This window comes from Giraffa tippelskirchi, chromosome 1, assembly GCF_054371585.1.
Source record: "Giraffa tippelskirchi isolate mGirTip1 chromosome 1, T2T-mGirTip1v1.2.pri, whole genome shotgun sequence".
In the NCBI taxonomy this organism is placed as follows: Eukaryota; Metazoa; Chordata; class Mammalia; order Artiodactyla; family Giraffidae; genus Giraffa; species Giraffa tippelskirchi.
This window is the reverse complement of record NC_137275.1, coordinates 140,355,570-140,376,742: the sequence shown is the minus strand read 5'-3', so window position 1 is coordinate 140,376,742 and position 21,173 is coordinate 140,355,570. Positions and strand designations below refer to the sequence as shown.

General features: G+C 39.4%; 1 protein-coding gene across 50 annotated transcripts in view; it reads right to left on the bottom strand.

Moving 5' to 3' along the window:
- ELAVL2 (ELAV like RNA binding protein 2) overlaps positions 1–21,173 on the bottom strand; it is a 307,766-nt gene that overhangs the window by 194,708 nt on the left and 91,885 nt on the right. For 46 of the 50 annotated variants that reach the window (XM_081498583.1, XM_081498444.1, XM_081498453.1 and 43 more), the window contains one exon: positions 13,948–14,051. In XM_081498583.1, the coding sequence (XP_081354709.1) occupies positions 13,948–14,051 (104 nt within the window). Of the gene's footprint in view, positions 1–13,947; positions 14,052–17,708; positions 18,596–21,173 lie in introns of those variants that run through there. The other 4 variants (XR_014056211.1, XR_014056210.1, XM_081498653.1 and 1 more) reach the window with 1 other exon arrangement.

Sequence of the window (21,173 nt, the reverse complement as noted above, 5' to 3'; positions counted from 1 at the left end):
TAACCACTGAAGAATCCACTCCTACCTTCAGTAGTGGTTAAGACAGTAGATTCCTTTCAGTATTAAAAATGAGAAATGAACCTGTGCTCATTTGGCCACAAAATCTGGCCAGAAATGTCAAGTAATATGAACAAGGTGTAACTGAGACAAACATGAGTTAATTTAGTATCTGGTCAAAAAACTTACAAAGTCAAAAGAGAATCCACTATTACTGGTGAAATTGAGGCCACAAGAGAGCATATTTTCAACTACTCGTGCCCTGAAATTGGTGCTTGTGCTAGAACTACCTGTCCAGAGCCACGAAGGAGTAAAAATATAGGGCACGGGGGTCTCACAAGCGAAGTTCAGGTCCTGGCTCTGTCACTTAGCATTTATATAACTTGAGAATACTTCCTTAGGTTCTCTGAAGCCTCTATGTCTTTATTTGTAATTTGAGGTTAATGATAGTTCTCACCGCTTTAATCATAATATAATGATTTCACACATGTAAAATCATGTAACAATACAGATGATGAGAGTTCCTAGTGTTTATTAAGTGCTTACCATGTGCCAAGCGTTGTTCTGGGTATGTTACACTTATTAATTTGGTTGATTCTCATAACAAGAGTATTAATTGGCTATTATTATCAGAGGCCCCAATTTATGGAGGAAAAAAACTCAAATAATACCATTATCTCTGAGATCAGAGAAGATGACAGAGAGAGTTTTGGCACAGAGTAGATGTACTTTAACAGAAAAACAGTTCAAAGATTAAGTTAACAGAAAAACTGTTCAATGATCAAGTCTTATTCCAAATCTATTGCAATTATCAAAATTCATATCATTACAATAAAATTTGTAGTTACAGCATCACAAAATGGTACAAGTATTTTACAAGAGAGCAACAGATGAGTAGGTTTGGAAAGCCTGAAGCCTGGCTGAAACCAACCCTGATGCAAAGGCCATCCGACTGTTGTACCTCGAGGCTCAACACAGAGCATCCTTTTTTTCTCCCCTGAACACACCTCTAAGCTTGTGGGATCTTAGTTCCCAGACCAGTGAGGAGGAGATCAAACCTGGGGTCTCGGCAGTGAAAGAGTGAGTCTTAACCTCTGCACCACCAGGGAATTCCCATCCAGCACCTTTAAATGGGCTGATAAGAAAAGCCAACTTAATTTCTCCAAACAAAGTGCCACGTATCAAATCCTCCCACTTTCTCACTCCCTTCTCAGAGGTCTCTTAGATCTCAATGTGAAATGCCAAATGAGAAAAGGGGTTCTTTTTGGGGAGTCAACAGCAGACACAATAAATGAACTTCATGAACTCAGCCTAACATCAGGTTACAGTAAGTTCCATGTTTGTTTCTGAATATGGGATGGTTACAAGTCACCATGCAGCCAGTGCCCAATGACACCATGTGAATCCACAGCATGAAAAAACACTAAGAATGTTACACTAGCAGGTAATAATGTCAAGTTTTCACTTTAGACACTTTCACTAAATATACTACGAGGACACTGGGGAGATTTAGAGAAGGGAAATCTCAGCACTTAAGACTCAATACTCAGATGTGCATGGGCTTCTTCATCAGGGCCAGAGCAGAAGACTGTCTCACAGCCTCCCCGCTTGCTGCCCTCAGGTGACTGGGAGTACTGTAATGCACTTACAAAACTTTTCTAGTATTAGGCGTTAAGGTCCTAGAGGGTTGAAACTTATATTTACAGTCATCTCAGTATCCATGGCGGAGAACGCGATGGCACCCCACTCCAGTACTCTTGCCTAGAAAATCCCATGGACAGAGGAGCCTGGTAGGCTGCAGTCCATTGGGTCATGAAGAGTCAGACACAACTGAGGCGACTTAGCAGCAGCAGGAGTATCCATGGAGCCCCTATGGATACCAAGATTCACAGATGCTCACGGTCCTCATATAAAACAGTGTAGTACGACAAACACAGTCAGCCCTCCACATCTGCAGATGTGAACCCCAGGGCTGACTATATGTCTGTATATATGGGTATCCCACCCATCAAGTAAGCATGCCAGTATCTGCTGAGTGAATCCATTCCATGGCCTCCTGCAGGGGTTATTTCTGAAGTACCTCTCCGGCAAGATGACTAGAAGCTACGATACTTGTCCAAACAATCTGGCATTTTGTACTTCATTGGAAACGTTAAACTGGCTTATAGAAAAATAGCTGTACTCTTCCAATTCTTAGAAAGTTATTCTGCAGTAAAAGCTTCTTAAAGGGTTCTTTTAAGATTCTGATACGTGGTCAGATGCAATCTCCAACAAAAACCATACTATCAGGATATCTGTCACAACTTACCTTCAAAAATAAACTTTAAATATGATTTATGTAGTATCTGAGCATCTAGTATGTCTAAGGCATTGTTGACAGATAAAAAAGCTGAGTTAGAAAATTAAACCTAAAGAAGGGACTACACACTACAGATGATATAAGTAAAGTAGAGCTATTTAAGAATAAAAACTAAGCTGTTTTTTACTGGTTAGTAAAGTGTGGGAAAAGAAAAAGGTTCTCAGCAAGTCAATTTCAGTAGTTTCAATATTCTAGGGCTTTCACATACTCCATCTAAGATTTGAGAGAGAAAAAAAAGAATCTACGAAAGAGACACAGATGATAGACAAAGACACAGATTCATGGACATTATGTAGAAAATCTCACAAGAAAAATAGCAGTTAAATCTTCATTTATTGTAGAAAAGGAAAAAGAGCTGGTAAGTCCCTTAATCATTTTACCACATCTTCATTGAATCAGAACACCTAACAGGAAGAGATAGGTTCACTTTTAATTTCACTTATATTTTGAATTTTCCCATCTTTGAGTATACTGAGCAGGTCTCCACTCTTTGAGTTAATAGATAGAAACTTCCTCATTCAGAAATTATAAACAAAAGCATAAGTATTCCATGAGGTGCTCTGAAGACAAAGATTGCCTGCTCTCAGAGAGCAGACCACCAAATAGGAGAGAAAGATAAAATACAATGAAAAATAAATGCTTTATTAGCCAAATAAAACTTGGGAAGTAATGACAATGGTATACAGTAGTATAGACAGGGATGACCCAAGGCAGGAAGTAAGAATCAGACTGGAATCTTGGAGGATGAAGAAGCCAGCCGTAAAAGGATAAAAATTTCTATAGGACAATGACAACACTGGAATAGTAATTCTACAACCTTAAATGTCACAGTCAAGCTTTTATAAAGAGGGAGTAATGGGCTACATAAATACACATGTATGTCACACACATATATAATATTGAGATAAGCTGGGCGAGGAGAATAGTCAAAAATTAGTGTGGCCAATAAAAAAAAAGAAAACCATCTACAGTAAGTTTTCTTTTGTTCTATAACTAGAAGAAAAAACTACTTCAGTACAATTTTGGCTCAGATATCTAAGTCTTCTTTGGCCTATGTATATATACTGTAATGAAAATATAATGATCCTATCTCTATGTGGATACTAAATACTTCAAAGAGAAATTTCTTCTCAGTACCAATTGTAAATATTTTAAATTAGTCTCATAGCTCACAGTGGATCTGCTCAAAACAAGGCAGATAATGTGTCTACAAACGAATGAATTAATCTGCCCAAATTCATTCCTATAGTTCCTCTCATAAATTAAGTCTTCACTAAAAAAAAAAAAAGAAAGAAAGATAAATGTAAAATATGGGGCTAGGTTGGATTAAATTTTTTTTATCAATTATTTTTGTAGAATCATTTTGATAGAATAAGCACACTTTATCATTTTCAGATGTAGTTTCCTCCAGAAAGGTCCATGTCACACAACGGCCTCTGTGCCTCTGGATCAGACATCCCTTCATGTGTAATACCATTCTTCTTTCTCTTCCTGATAATCCTATTTTGTAAAACCCTATCATCTCTGAAACCATTTCAGAGGCCTCTTAGCAGCCAGTGACATATCCTTTGCCACTGTATTCTGCATTCACTTACCGTACACATCCACATGACGGTCACATAAAGTAAGTGCTGTCTCCCCTACTACACACGGATGTCAAGGAGAAGACTGTATCATGTCATATTTAGCACTGCTTCAACATTTCGCAAAGCTGACTTGGACATACTAGCCACTCAAAATGCCCCCAGAATTATTTAATTACTCACAGATATCCCCTATATAAGACTGTATAACCATGATTATACCGTCTTAAAACAATTTGCAATTAATTATTTTAACATTATGATAATACCTTTGCCCTTGGTGGCAAGGGAGAAGAGGGGAAAAAGCACATGTATGATGAACATAGACTTTTAAAGCATATGACCTTCCCTACAAACTTGGGAAGCTGACCACTGGTCTTGTTATGGCTCTATATAATGCAATGAGGCAGTTTCAGTAAACCTTTAATGTATATTAAAAAAAATTATTCCTCAAACTTCTGAAGAAAAAATTCTAACAATCTTCATGTTCTAAACAAAGGAGAAGATAGTTCAACAATCCCCCTTCAAACACCTGTGAGAAATATAAACAACCTACAACCCAAACCTGTATTACAAGTACATTACAATAGCTAAGACTTGTTGTTCCGGGGCCTGATTTGATCCATTTGTCATGGATTTAGCGTGTACGTGTATGCATATATCCTTTGGGAAAAAAAATCAGAAATCCAATCTCTTTCAAGGATAGATTGTCTTTGGTATCCCTCAGTCATTACAAACTATACATCAATTAAAAAAAAAAAAGAGGCAGTAACAGAAAACATTTTGGATTAGCTATGGCATTTCCTCTCTCTCAAATAGGCTTAGATGGAGATGTGTGTGTCAGACACACATATATGTGTGTGTGTATGAAACATATGATAAAAGGATAATAGAAACGTTATTATAAGCCTTCCCTACAGCCAAATAAAGTTCACCTACACAGATGTTGTAGACCTGACCTAAGTTACACAACTATGAAAACTGTGCTCAATAGATGATTTAAAAGGAATAATCCCTGAAATATTACTGAATGCTTTATAAGTTCAAACCAACCAAGATATTTTTCTCTCAACATGATTAGACATTAGAGAATAATCATGGGGAAAGCTTTTTTAAATGAACTGATTTGCAGGACTAATAGTCTCATTCAAAGACCATCTCTCATTCTCCAAATAGCTATTAGACACCTGGGCTACATATTCCCCCCAAAACAGCTTTTAACAGAAAGTAACTATTGTATTCCTAGAGTCTTTTAAATGACAGTTGTGAAGATCTGAAAAGAGAGAGTATTTTTAAGGAAAACACCAACAACCTTAACAGTACACAAAGAAGAGACCATACCACTGCCATTCACAGAACTCCTCCAGAAATGTAAAGGTGGCCATAAGGAGAGGCTAGCCACCTTTACCTTTGTTGCAAGACAAAGTGTATTCCTCCTTCAGATGTGTGGAAGCACCTCCCTTTACCTTGAGAATCCAGTCTTTCGGTATTTAATTACACTGTTGGGAGCACAGAATGGTCTGGCATCATGCCCTTTCCCTGGGTCTCACTGATTGATAGCATCAATAACATTCACTGGCTGTAATTAAACCGCCAAATAGTATCCCCTTTGCCACTTGGCAGATCAATGTTCTTTAATACTCAAAGAACAAAGTACAAAGGTGAGAGGGGTGTTTTTAGCCCTCACCTTCACAGTTCATTTGACTTTGTGCTTCAGAGTAGTTTGCAGACAATGCATATTTCACAATTCCCCCAAGAACACTGGTTAATGAAGAAGAACACGAAGGAAAATCTTGCAAGTTGGTGACAAGTACTTATTAACCCTTTTTGCAAATTTGAGCAGAACAGACACATACTAAGCCTTTAGGCAACAGTATGTACACACTGCTTTCCCACAGCTCTGAGACAAAATGCAGTTTATAGGTCAAAACGTTTATAAATTAAAGTAGCGTACTATAAATTTTTTTCTTTAAATATTTTTATCACACTATGTGGAAGAGTCCTTTATAAGAGCACAAATTTCCATTTATTTGGACCCTGCCTGGAAAGTTCAAATATCCAGATACCAGGGAGGGTGGGTCAGGAGTGTGGCCAGGCACTTATAAAAACGAGATCAACTTTTATTGTACTACAAAAGCAACTTCCAAAAATCTAAGGATTCACAACCATCTGGGATCATAAAATTCAACTCCCAATCTCTACACTATGAAACAGCCATTTTAAACAAACAGGCCCCAGAAGAACCATGCTGCAAATTCCCCACTCTCAGAATCAAAATACTACATGATGTTTAAGTACCTGTAACGCTAGAAGTATTTAATGACATTCAAATGCTCTGAAAACGAGTGCATGAGCACATGTGTGTGAGAAAGGGAGAGGATAGATAGGGCATTATATTCATTAAAATTACACCCATTCATCACAAGACCCCAAAATGAAAATCTTACCTACGTGTTTTAAAACACGCACCAGAAAGCTGTCCAAGTGTAAACCACTGAACAATGGTCCTCAGGTTAGACCACCACCTGTTAAGAATCACCTGTGGTGGCTGTTTAACTACAATTTTCTTGGCCTCACTCTGTAGACAATCATATTCAGTAAGTCTTGACTAGAGTCCAGAAATCTGCATTTTATTAACCACCGCATCACAGTGATTCTGATGAACATTAAAGTTTTAGCAGTCCCTTATGTCGAGGGATTTTAAACAGGTAATCCTCAAACTCTGGAGTACGTTTTTGGATTTCCTGAGGAGCTCATAAAAATTACAGATGTCAAGCCCTCCTCTTTGCCATCTACCAGCATTAATTTCTGAATAAGACAAATTCCCAGGTATCTTGAAAGCATATGTGACTATAAATCACCAGCAAATACAAGAATGCAGGAGTAAAACAAAGTCCATAGAACCCACCCAAAGGTTATCTCCAAGAAGCAGACCCACTACATATGGTTCAATTGAGTTGGGGAGCCCACCAGTATGGCCAGTCTCTGGAAAAGGCTGCTGTGCTTGATTCCATATAACTCCAGAATCTTTCTAGGAATGTGAACAGGGTTGTTTGGGTGAAGCAAACAGAAATGGCCAGACTTCTAAAGAATCACTCTGGGGAAACTAAAGCATTTTCTGAATGATCAGTTTCCAGGGCCAGGCAGATGCTCTGCTTGTCCCTCCTGCGGGCTCACCTGAGGGTCATTTCAAGACTCATTAGCAAGCCCAGAACCTGTGCAGGAAGGATTAAAGTTCTCTCTCCTCCGGGAGGAGGTAACCTGGTACTAATGACCCAAAAGAAAGCCTATTAGCATGATTTATTTTTGTTCACAATCCACTTCTCTATAACTCAAGCGCTAGAGCCATTTTTAAAATATCCAACAAAATTAAAGAATTAAACACTGTGACTTTCTTTAGAATAAAACTAGCTTCTTAATTCCTCCCAACTAGACTTCTAAAAATATCACTTTAATATAGAAAATGCAAACTAAAAAACAACGAAATATTATTGATCTTCTGTTTCTGAAAATAACAGGCCAACACAAGTATTTTCTACCTCTAGATCTCAGGCCAAATGTTTCACAGGAACTGAGTAACCTGGTACCATCTCTACCATTTTATAGCTGAGGAATCTAGCCCAACAGACAAGAGCAGAACACAAATCTGGGACTTGGGGTTCTATGTCCTAATGCAGCATTCAAAGGAGCTCTTCAAAGTAGCGGGTGGGTGCGCACAGGAAGGAACAGATTTCCTGTATTGTTTTCAAAACATAGCCGCCTCTCTTGCTTGTTCATAAATAGCATGCCAAGAAACTTTCTGAAGCAAAAATTCCACCAGGAATTCTGATGCAGTACTCATGGCTGAGAACTGATGCTCAAGGAAAACCTGGCAGAGGTGGGAGTAGAAGAAAATGGACCACACATGCTTTTCTAAAGAGTCCACACAAATTTAAAGAGAGAGAAATGCGCTTTGCTGTGATTTTTAAACTAGCATCTAGGACTCAAAGGAACGTGCCAGAAAAACATTCTGGAAGTATGAATGGTGTCCTACAAAACAGAAGTTGAGAAACTTACTATAATTCTTTTACTGTCCAAATACCACTGAAATGTTAATTCACCTATCTGCTAAACAGGACCTCCAGATACCAGTTTTCTTTTCAAACTGGAGGTCTGGCTATCTCCAGTGCTTAGCCTGAAAGACAACAGAGTTTTTCCATCACCAGGCACTGCTCCACTCCCCTGCACCTAATAAAACTGGTTCAGAAAATCTCAGGATACTAAGAGCCCCAAATCAAGGTCTTCAAGATACTATTCGATTTGTTTATAGTGGTAAAGATATCTGAATATCAGTATCGTGAAATGGAAAGAAAACAGTAAAAGGTGCCAGCATCAGCCAACATGGCCCATTCCTGGTCCTAGTAGTATTAGCTATATTACTTCTGAACAAGCCCCTTAACCTGCACTTCATTTCACCGGCCAAAGGGCTACAAGAAACTATTACTGTTTTGGCATGAATCCAGACAAACAGAAGAATAAAAGTCCTATGAAAACACTACACAAAAGCAGATACAGCAAGGAATTGAGGCTCTGTTAGAAGGCGGCACACCTCCTTAACTTCTGTAGCTGGTTTGGAACAACAGGCTGAAGCCATCAAACTGAGCAAGTACTACTTCTCCTGGGTTATACATGAACGACAAGAAGCCCTACCATACCCTCAAAGAGCACTAGAAGACTTAAGCAGAGAAGTGCTAACAGTGCCTTGCATTAGAAATGCCTTTGCTGGTGTACATGTATGAAATAGGCAGGAAATGTAGGGCCACGCTTGAGTAATAAAATGATCTACAAAATCCCTCCCAAGGAAGATGGGTTAGGTCAGCTGCTAAGACTCTCTCCCCCACTGCCACCCTCCATGATTCCCAAGCAGGGATGGACAGGAAGTGGGCTAGGACACTGCCCCCAGGAACCTTCCTCTTCAACCTTCCCTCTGTGCAGTCTTAGCCTTTGCTCCGGCAACTGTGAAATACCTTCTACAGAAAAGCTGTTCAGAGAATGCCAAGGTATTGCCCCTGGGAACTTTCAAAAGTCTAATTCCCACTATGGACAAAGCTTATAAGGAGCAGAAATAACACAGCAGGCCTGAAGTCAGGACCAGGTTCTGGACCCTGCCAGGGTCCCTAGATAAGTAACAACCTCTGGAGATTTTTATGTTTAAAAAAAAAAAAAAAAAAAAAAAATCAAAGTCGAAAGGAAAGCATTCCACAAAAAACATATTACTCAAAAAAAAAATCGATTATTCCTCATTTCTTATATGGACTATGTAAACTCGATTCAGTATAGATGTGAGATTTATTCAAATGCATTGAAGAGTTTCTGATAATCACATGTAGTAATACACTTAGAATTTGGCTCTAGAAAGTTCTAGATCATGGGTTAAAAATGAAATTAGAAAAACATACACCCAATCTCATTTTCTTAAAAAAGGCATAGAAATCATTTACTCAAAATTTCCATTTGTCTCTCCACAGAGACCTGATCAGATAAACAATAAATTTAGATAACATCTCAAAAGTTGTCAGTTACTGTGAGGTCTGTCCTTCAGACTATTACTTTCAAAATTTCCCAGTCTGGTCAAGATAAAAGGTAAATGATGATCTCTACTCTTGTTGAACTGATGGGTACTTTACAGAAGATGCCTTATAAATTTGTGAAGCCCACACTTCTTCTATAAGCATTTACACTTTGTACCTCCATGAGAAATATCAACTACGTAAATAAGCCACAAGAGCCGTAGGTGGCTTGAGATGCTCAGAGGAATGTGAAGTTTAAATCCAAGGCAGATTTTCCCCTCCTAAGAAACACTCAAGTCCAATCCTGTCACCGTTTTGCTCAGAACTCTTTGGTGGTCCTCCCTCACCTACAGTATAAAACCACAGCTCCTCACTCAGCATGGCACACGTACCTTTTCAGATCCCTAACTGCTCTCAGGAGTGATTTTACTCTGCTCAGCATGAATCTAGGTCTGATACCATTAACCTAGGCAAAAAAGTTCATTTTCCCTCAGGAGTGGGAAGAATTGTGAATATACTGCCTTTTTACTACTCTCTCTAGTATCAAAAGCTAAAAACATCTTGTAATATCCACACTTGACTTACCAGCTCATTATTAGGGATAACATGGGCAGGCTTTACTCATCATGATTGCCTCTTGTCACCAGCAATGTAAGCTGCTGGGACATTAACTCAACCAGGAAAAAAAAAAGTGAACCTTAAAGAGAATTGCCACCTTGAACCTTTAACCTATAAATGCCACTGTACATAACAAATCTCTAACATAAGGTGAACTTATTAAGTTTTTCTAATTTCTAAGCCACTTCTTTTAAAAAGTGAAGACAGTATGAACTTTTTACTCCAAATGCTGAACTGGCATTAAAATAAAACCACGATTAATATTCCAGTTAAAAGCATTATCTGCAAGATTATCAAGGTAAAAGATGAAAACAAATCAAACTCTGCATGCAAGTATTTAGAGAACCCATATACATTTTGGCAGTTCCTAAGTGTTAGGTCTTAAAGACTCGCTGTCACAAATTACCTGCAAAACAAAAAAACAGATTGCTGCATCTTGCCTCTGGACACTGATTGAGTAGCTCTGAAGTGGGTCCCAGAATCTGTATTTCTAACTCATCCTCCTTGTGATTTTGCAACCAAGTTTGGGAATAACTGCTTTAGATTTCTCGGTGCCTGTGGGACTCTGCTTCACTCATTGCAGAAATAGTGAATATCTGTCATCTATTCAACATACCATCCATCTATTACACAAAACCCTACTGGGCTAATGCTACAAGGAAGCCCCAGGAAAAACTGCTAAATAAACCACCTTTCACAGCGCTTGATTCACTGTTTCAATATTCCAATAAATAGGAATCCTACCAAATGCATAGGTGGCTCGGAAGACATGACAGAAACCTAAGCTCAAGGAGTGCACAAACACTTGTATACTTATAAATGACATATATATTAATTAATCTACTGCAGCTTTCTAAAGGAAAATATGGTGTTATGGTAACAGTCTTAGTATAGATATCAAAAGACAAAGATTTGAGTCACAGTCAACCGCCTGATCTAAGCTAAACTCTGTGACTACCACTTAGGTCTCAACTTTTTTACTGCGGGTAGAGGTTCATGCTTAAGTCTGAATTATATATGGGTCCCCTTCAATCCCTAAACTTCTGTGATCCCTCATGGACTATTTCAAAAGAAGGGAGAGACCCAACCTGAGTTAGAAAAACCCAGAAAGGCAGCAGCAAGAACTTCAGATGGACGCCAAAAGATGGGATGGCCGCTATTAAACTGAGTGAGAAAGAATATCCCAGGGGAGCCATAAAAGCATATGTGCAGAGGCTGTGAGTAAGATGAGCTTGCCATGGAAGAGCCAGTCTGACTACCATGGAGAACAGTAATCAGTGATAATGCTGGGCCACTCCAAAGTTAAGCCAAATGATATGGTAAAACAGTAGGGGAATAGAAGAGAATTTTGAGTGAGAAGCAGTATGAGGAAAGTGGTGTTTTTGTAAGATTAGCTTCAGAGCCTCCACCAGGATGGACTGCAGAAAGCGAAAAGAAACTGATTCACAGAATAGGAAACAGAAAGGCTTAAATACAGCTTCCAGAAACTATGAAAGCAGTGAATACTAGGAAAAATCTGGCTCAGATGCTGCCTGAGAACACACGACACATCTAATTGAAAAAAACCAGAAAGAACAGATAGACAAAAATGGCGCTATGTAGTTTTGGGAAATGGTCTCCTTTGCCTCAGACAAACAGGGGCCAAACTGAGGATACCAGCTGTTATCTGATGTTTCTGTCGGAACGGAATGAAAGGGGTGGGATAGAAGTAGCCTGCTGCTTACCTACCACGCCCACCCCCATCCCAGAAAATCTGAAGAAAAGTGGCCGATGGCATGGTGTAAAAGCCACAAGGCATGACTGTCCTTTCTTGCATGTATTCCGCCTGAGCAGCTGGGCCCTGAAGAGAAGGCCGGGTGACAGACAGTGAGGAAGCTGCTGTCACCAGTGGTCTCTCTGCAGGCCATGGACATTTCTTCTATGGAGACCCATTTCTCCTGCATTTTCTACCTTCACGGGGACCTTACTGCAAAAAGAACTGATGTAGAGCAAAAGAACTGACCCACTAGAGTGAAATGAGGGTGCTTATTTCTGGAATGGAGAAAAGGCATGTCAATCCAACCATCAATATTCCACTTTCTTAACCATGATTTATGAGCAACAACCCTGAAGTCAACTGACACTGGGGAGCCTCACAAAAATCTGCAGTAGGACAGTGTTCGCAAAACAATAGGAAAAGGTAATTGGACACTGGATGTCTTCTTTTTAAAAGTACTTGATCATTATACTTAGAAATACTATTAAAAGGTTCATCTCTGTAACACAAACAGAGAGTAGGCAAAGAAGAGCAGACAATTAGAAAAAACACTCCATACTGAAAAACCAAGGTCAAAACAAACAAGTCCTTTGTGATCTTAGAATATACTAGAAATCTAGTAATTAGACATTTCGTACTTAGGACATTTTCTTGATCAAGAAGCATATAGAATCTCAGACATCTTACATCCACACATATTTGGGGGTCACTGCATACAGTTTCCTTTAGAGACAGAGGTAGGAGGCATCTTTCCTCTGAGCCAGTAAATATGAAGAATGAGATGTCAAAACCACCCCAGGCTAATGAATTACCTTAACTGACAACTCTGAGAGAGAAGCAACTTTTAAACACAAAGATGACATTGCATTTCCAGATACCTGAAAAAATGAGCAGAAATCTCCTAGACAAGCCTCTAAGCAAGATGGATACCACAGGCAGCCTTGACTAACTTCCCCTCACCACTCCAGGCTATGGTCTGAGCTGACTTCTTAAATCAAGGGTGGAAAATAGGTTCCAACTTCACTCAATTGATAGAGGTTGTCTGGAACACTATTTTGACAAATATTTGGAAGCCACATCCAGACTCAGTGAGAAAGGCTGCCATGATTGATCGGAATGTCTGCACTGGGCAGAGGAGGGAAAATTGATGGCACGTGTACTAAGTGTTTGCTCGAGGCAACGTCCCTTTTATCTTCTAAAGGGAAAGAAATCTACACAGCAAACTGTATTAACTTCTTACCCAGAGAGAATTTACATCAGAATTTCAAAAATTCAAAAAGGCAGGGAAAACATCCATAAAGTTACTTACCATTTGTCATGAAAAGAAAACTATAACAGAAAAAAAATAACCTATGTGGCATATACACTTTCCTAGTCAGTATCCTCAAAGTAAGCTGAATCTGCTAGACTAGAGTCAAACAATAGCTCAAGGACCTGCTTTTCTATGACCTGAGAATTAAAAATGATTTTTACATTTGATAATGGCCTGCAAAGCTAACATATTTATTGCCTGGCCCTTTACAGAACAAAACTGTCAATCCCTGTGCTAGAAGAAACAGATACGGTTTTTTTCAAGTTATAGGCAAGTAATTCTCTATAAAGGATGGAAATTTAATTCAGTAAGTTTCGTAACATATTTATCTAAGAAAGTTGCTGCCCTGTCCTTTTGTTAATACACAAGTAATTATTGGGTTGGCCAAAAAGTTCACTGGGGGTTTTCTGTAAACTGTAATGGAAAAACTCAACGAACTTTTTGCCCAATGCAATACATGTAGCTGGAGAAGGAAATGGCAATCCACTCCAGTATTCTTGCCTGGAGAATCCCACGGACAGAGGAGTCTGGTGGGCTACTGTTCATGGGGTCACAAAGAGTTGGACAGGACTGAAGGACTAAGCACAAGAACATACATGTAGTACTCATGATAAAGTTTACGCCATCAGGCAACAAACCAAAAATTCTGCTATGCCTCCCAGAGAAGTGTCTGTATGAGCACAAAAGGAATAAAGGAAAGAACTACAAAGAGACCTTAATTTTTTTCAACTTCTGTTCTGTGAGCAGATATAAAAAAAAAAAAGTAAACATACTTTTATTGTTTTGGTTTGAAGTCTCAATCCATTCAGGGTGTTGATAGCTTTCTCTGCATCCTTAGGGTCAATGTAGTTCACAAAGCCATATCCCAGGCTCTGCCCTAATGAAAGGGAAGGGGAGAAAGGCATACGTTAGTTCTCCACCGCTGATGACAGACATCCAACGTTCGTTCTGGCATAAAGTCTTGTCATTAATGCCAGCATATTTTCTCAGGAGTAAAAAGAAGTCTACATTAATTCTAGAAATACACATGTGGCCTTTTTAATCTCCTGTCTATTACAGCTTCAAGTTTAAACATCAGTTAGAACACAGCAAGCTATGCTGTTTAAAAAGCACACGTCCCCAGTATTCCATCACACACGCCCTGCCTGAGCCCCAGCGCCCAGCAGCAAGGCAACTGAGGGTGCAACTCTCCACAGAGCTGCTGTGTGGGCCTCACGGGCACGACTTGTTCAGCTTCAGTTTCCTTACACATAAAATTGGGAAGTGAAAAGCATCAACCAAGAATCTGTCAGTGTTCTGTAGACATTACCTCGATAAACTTACAGCCTTTACCAAGTACATTACAGAGTCTAAAACAGTGGAGAATCATGAGTATGTGTGTGTATACATGTAATCTATGTGTGTGTGTGCATAAGTACATTAATTTTAGAGAAGAGCTTATTCAAATAAACTAAATTCAATTTTCTAAAGGGGTCTGAAAACCTAGCTAAGGAATAAAGGGAAATATGAATACAAGGATTTACGGTTGAAGACATACAAACCCATAAGAATATGTGGGAAAGAAAGACAAAACATAAAAATAACATAACAGAAAAATTTTGGAATAAGAGTTGCTTCTAAATGAGTCTGTTGTTGCTTTTATCCATCATCTGAGACCTCTCGTCCTTGGCTCACTGATGTGTCCCGACTCTCAGGGAACAGGAAATAACAAGAGATTGGAATCAATAGAATGCACAGACAAGTCAAGTCAACCCTAAAGGTCTCCATTTTTCAACTAAAGGAAAGTTTCTCAGTTTGACAAAACAAAAAATACTAAAAAGGTGGTGACAAAAACGGACATAAAAGGTTTAGTCTACTAAAAGTCAAACCAAACCACTGAGGGTTTCCTGGAAGATTCCCAGTAAAGGTCCAAATGCTTTCTATAAACTACCATTTTTGGATCAATTTCATAGCAAAGTGACAATATTTTTTCTTTTAAGTAGCACCTTAGATCTGAGTATTTATGAATACAGGTATTTAGAGAGGCCACTCTAGTTTTCCTAACATGGTTCCTCACACGTATACAGACAGAGAGAGGGAGAGAGAAGACTAAATATAATACCTAATAACCATGAAAACTTATTATATTTTGAGGACCACTATCATTTTTAGGGGATAATCACTGCTAACTTACACTCTTTAATCAAACTGCATTTTTTCCTGTTTTTTATAAAAGGGGGGTGAGGGGAAACCTAAAACTCAGTTCATTAATTTTTTCCTCACACTACTCACAGAAATTGTGTTTTACTCAAAGATCTGATTTTTAAAAGTTGCATGTGAATCACTGCAGTTTTAAGCATTCAGCTTTTTTCTAATTTGACGTTTATCATGTGTCTACTGCATGCACAGTGGCCTCTTATGAAATGTGTTGCAGTTCTGTTATCACTGAGCAGGATTCAAATTGGCTGAACATTAAAAAATCTGCTCAAGGAATCAGTTTATGATGGAAAGAATATGGGCTAGGAGATAAACACACAAGAGTTCTAATTCTGGCTCCACTGTTAACCAGCTATGTGACTTTGAAGAAACAACTTAACCTCTCTGAGTCATTAACCTCCTTATTTCTAGAATGAGGATAATTCCTACCCAATGAGACTGCTGAGTCAGTGATGAGAACTTTCACTATCGACGGAGATAGACCACTCCAGTGAAAAAATAAAGGGAAAATAACGTATCTACTACATATTAAGGAGTTTACACACGTTCATTTAAAATTAAACCAGACAACATGCTACCAAAATATCAGGGGAAGGAAAGGCAAAGTGAACACTGTGTGGTTTTCCACGCTGCTATTCTATAACAAAATAAACCAAATTATCAACTGTACAAGCACTGAGTCCATTTCTCCTATCTACTGGCACCACACTAACACATTTTACCAGCTTCTAATCAAAGTCCTTTCTCAATCTTGGTACACTGGAATCAACCACAGAGCTTAAAAAACAAAAACTGATGTCTGAGTCCCTTTCCCCCAATTTTTTTTTTAATTGGTCTATTACAAACCACGGAGAAGGCAATGGCAACCCAATCCAGTACTCTTGCCTAGAAAATCCCATGGACAGAGGAGCCTGTAGGCTGCAGTCCATGGGGTGGCAACGAGTCGGACACGACCGAGCGACTACACTTTCACTTTTCACTTTCATGCACTGGAGAAGGAAATGGCAACCCACTCCAATGTTCTTGCCTGGCGAGTCCCAGGGATGGCGGAGCCTGGTGGGCTGCCATCTGTGGGGTCACACAGAGTTGGACACGACTACTGAAGCGACTTAGCAGCAGCAGCAGCAGCATTACAAACCAGGTTTCTTAAATCCTAGTGACTCTAACACATGTAGTCAAGGCTGAAAAATCACAGTTTTAATGGTGAGAGAGAATCTGAGACTGCAAATAAGGATTCTGGGCACCCTAAGAAGGGCCAGATGCTGATGGTCTGGGTATGAAGTGACTCTGCAATGAAGACTGCCTGCCTTTTGACAGATGCATTTTTAAAATATTAGTAGATGTCTTTCTTCTAAATTCTTCAAGTTATCCATCACTTCAGAGGAACAGTTTATTGCCTACTGAAGTCACTCTGACACAGCAGGGGCCTGCTGGAGCTGTGCTGCTGGGTCAAGTCAAAATCCTGTCTGCTTGGCCATCTCTTGCGCCCTGTCCCCTAAGCTCTTACTCCTAGCACACTGGGGGCATTCAAAAAGTTTGCTAAATGCACGAATGAGAAGCACAGTAGTTGTTATTCATTTAACCAAAGGCAATGTCATCAATGGGCTTTCCTGGTGGCTCAGACAGTAAAGAATGTGCCTGCAATGCAGGAGACCAGGGTTCAATCCCTGGGTTGGGAAGATCCCTTGGAGAAGGGAATGGCAATCAACTCCAGTATTCTTGCCAGGGAAATTCCATTGACAGAGTAACCTGGCAGGCTACATACAGTCCATGGGATCGCAAAGAGTTGGGCACGACTGAGTGACTAACACTTTTTGGTATCATCCACGTCACCATCACATGATCTAGCCATTGAATGAGTCTTTGATCTAACCCTCTCAAGCAGCCATGGCTAGCTTTAATGATGAATCAACCAAATTTCAGCTATTGGAAACTGAGTACACTCAAACAATATTTATCCCTAAACGAGCTCTCTGACACAAAGTTTCTAACTTGTTTAGTGGTAGTATTAGGAAGAGCAACTCTCATCAATTAATATTTAAGGTAAGCAAAATGTTATCACTACCCTAAGCAAAATAATACGAAAGGAGATAATTGCTGCTAAACGGCTTCATTCGTAAATCCACTGCAGTAGATGCACTAACATGTTGGCACTGGAACTATAAGGGAGTTAGTAACTTCACAGATTTTCATTTTCAAGTGAGCTAATCAAGTCAGCCAACATGTACTGAATGCTTAAAATATATAAAGGCATCACAAATGATACAAAGATAGGCAAGCCTCTCCCCATTCTCATTTTTCAGCTGTGTGGTGTTTTAGTGTTTAATTTTAGCCTCACATTGATCTTGTGAGATACTCATTCTTCTTCTGTAAGGAAGTAATGGCATCTGAAGCTGGGTAAGGTCGATCAGTATCCTCAAATCAGAGAGAAAAAAAAAACCAACAAACAAGCAGAAAGTAGTCATCAGAACTTGAATTCAAGAATCTCAAACACTATGTTCTTCTCTCAATTCACGACTAGTTTATATATGAACCTGGACCATCTTCAGTATGCTTGAAATATAATGTAACCACGCGTTTTCTAACAGAGCTCTACCAAAAAAAAGTTGTTTTGAGACAGTTGCCTACTGTCTTAAATGCCAGTACTTCTTGTGCAAGTATCAATTTCAGTATATATGAATTTTGCGCTGTTATTCCTATGACAGTGTAAAGTCATCTTGTTTATATAGTGCCTGTTTCAGGTTATTATGAGTGCAGACTTTTAAAAAATAAAAGCAGAAGGAAGTCAAACATCAAGAAAAAATATTTAGCCTGGAACCACTTTCTCCCACTTTTTGTATGCATCAGCTAGTAACAGTCATAAACTACCAAGGAAGGCTTGGAAACCAAGCATCATTTATCCATATCCTCCAAATCTATTTTTCAAGTCATTCTGAATTTAGAATGTGCATATTGACAATCTCAAAACCAAAAATCACTTCTTTAAAAAATTTATAAAGCTCTACATTTAAGTTCCAAGTATAACAATTATGGAAACCACCATTTTCAAAAGAAAATTCTGAACAAAATAACAAAGCCAAGGCTCACCCCCCAAAAAAGCCTTTAAGACCAATAAATCCTGTCTTTAGAAGTCAAAAAGTTCCTCTGGTAGCAGAACATCAAGAATAAGGTCAACTCCACTAGTCCTCACAAGCTACCTGTGGCCCCATGGTCCTTAGAGATTCTGAAACCATTCATCGGAGCCTTGGTCCTTATAGCCATGGCAGGGATTCTAGAATGTCACTACAGAGGAAGCTTTCTGAACAGTCATAGGCCTATGACATCAAGCAGGTGCTGAAAACTCCAGGTCAATACCGCACTTCAGCACATGGTATTCTGTAGACCGTGTGAATGTGAATGGCTTTTGTTTCGCATCCTTCTTTTTAATCTAAAAACATGCCACAGAGAAGGATAGCTTCTTCACAAAAGATAGAAAAATCCCTTATAAATTGCTCCTTGGCATAAGGAGAACAGTTATAAAAAGGCTGCTTAGAACCATGGTCAAGTGACCTAAAGCACAGAGCTGAAACACTCCAAGGGTCTCCGAATGGGGCTGAGGCGCACTGAGCTGCATGGGGGTCAGAGCAGGAAGAGGAAAACAGGAAGAGAATCTGTTTAGTGACAGAGTGCTAGTGGGAAACACAGTAAACTCCGATTTATCCCAAACTGTGCATAACTCAAAGCAGCAGCCGTTCCCTTGCCACCTACATTGCTTTTAATAGCACACTTTAATTAAAAATTTAATTGCATATTTTAATTAAAAATACACAATCTTCTGAACCCATTTAATTCAAAGGTCACTTTATTTAGTCTTTTCTATTTCAAATTACTACCAATGTTCTGAATATCAAATTACCCCCTCAGGTTTAAAGGTAAAGGCAATAGATCACCATAATTCTTGATTACAAACCTGGTACATTAATTTAATTTTATCCATCCAATGTTAAGTGAGATCCTTCTTAACATGGAATTGTGAAAAATAAAGTTCTGTATTTAAGTCACCCTACATATTTTTCACCAACATTCAGCATTCATTTGTTCAATGATTTTAGAAAAGCTACTTTTTGCTAATCCTGGAGAATATTCTGGTTAGGAGACAACAAAAGAACAAGCTCTACAGTATATACTACAAGAAAATAAGGGCTAAAGAGGAAAAAAGAAGCAGAGGGTGCGGGGAAAGGGCCGCTGACCTAAATATAATGGCGAGAGTGGGCCCCGGCATGAATGTAACATTTGATCCAAGACCTGAGGGAGGTAGCTCATAGTCTTATTAGGGAGGCTGTGTAAGCAGATTCATTTCAGTGCACATTCTACCACTGGGGTATCACATCCTGTTTTTTCTACCAGCTAAATCTGCGCCACTTCGCCAACCCTCCTGGCCCCCCAGGCATTAGTACAGGTCCTCACATATTATTCTAACTTGGATTACTGCTACAGTATCCTAACCATCATCCCTTCCCTAGACTCCAGTTAACTCCAAAACCAGTCTTTCTAGAAGAAAATCCCAATCATAATCTGGTTTCCAAGGTCATCATCAGCTTCTTGCTTACTTGTAGGACTCCTACAAGTATGTATACCCTGAAACTCATATTCAGTTCCCTGTGCCTTTAATACACATCTTCTCCTATAGAACAGGGGTCCCCAACCTCTGGGATATAATGCCTGAAGACCTGAGGTAGAGTTCATGTAATGATAATAGAAATTAAGTTCAGTTTGGTCATGTCCGACTCTTTGTGACCCCATGGACTCCAGCACGCCAGGCCTCCCTGTCTACCACCAACTCCCTGAGCCTGCTCAAACTCACGTCCATCGAGCTGGTGATACCACCCAACCACCTCATCCTCTGTCATCCCCTTCTCCTCCTGCCTTCAGTCTTTCCCAGCATCAGGGTCTTTTCTAATGAGTCAGCTCTTCGCATGAGTTGGCCAAAGTATTGGAGTTTCAGCTTCAACATCAGTCCTTCCAATGAACACCCAGGACTGATCTGCTTTAGGATGGACTGGTTGGATCTCCTTGCAGTCCAAGGGACTCTCAAGCGTCTTCTCCAACACCACAGCTCAAAAGCATCAATTCTTCAGCCCCCAGTTTTCTTTATGGTCCAACTCTCCAAAATGCACAATAAATATAATGTACTTGCATTATCCCAAAACTAGCCCCCTCACCCAGGTGCATGGAAGAACTGTCTTCCACAAAACCGGTCCCTGGTGCCAAAAAGGTTGGGAAGTGCTGCTCTAAGGCTTTCTCTAAGACCTTTTCCTGTTGTAATTTGTTTCACTCCCAATGCCCACTGTTCAGTGCCCTTTCCTTGTCCTTCCACAGCCCTTGTATTATCCACCTTTATCTTGCTACATATGGGTACTGAGTCAATTTGGACATCCCATCCCTTAGATTGTTGAGCAAGGGCAAGCTGAGCATAGATCCTGATATAGAAGACCCTAGCATAGATTATTAACATGCTCACTGAAACAATGAATGAATGATTAAGCTAATAGGGGAAAAAAAAGGGGGGGGGATGAACAAATGAAGAAACAGCCGTCTGCCTTCCAGGAACTTATGGTTGAGAAGAGAGATGCCCTTATAAACATGCTCCCCATCCACGTCCCTACATCACACCAGATGGTTACAGAACAAAAGGAGACAAGATGCTCAAATGTGACAGAATTCTGTCTTTCTAAGGGAGTGATGTGAGATACATTCCTTTTCAAACAGTTCATGTAAAACTTTTCATATTAAAATTTTCTACAAATACTATTTAAATGAAATC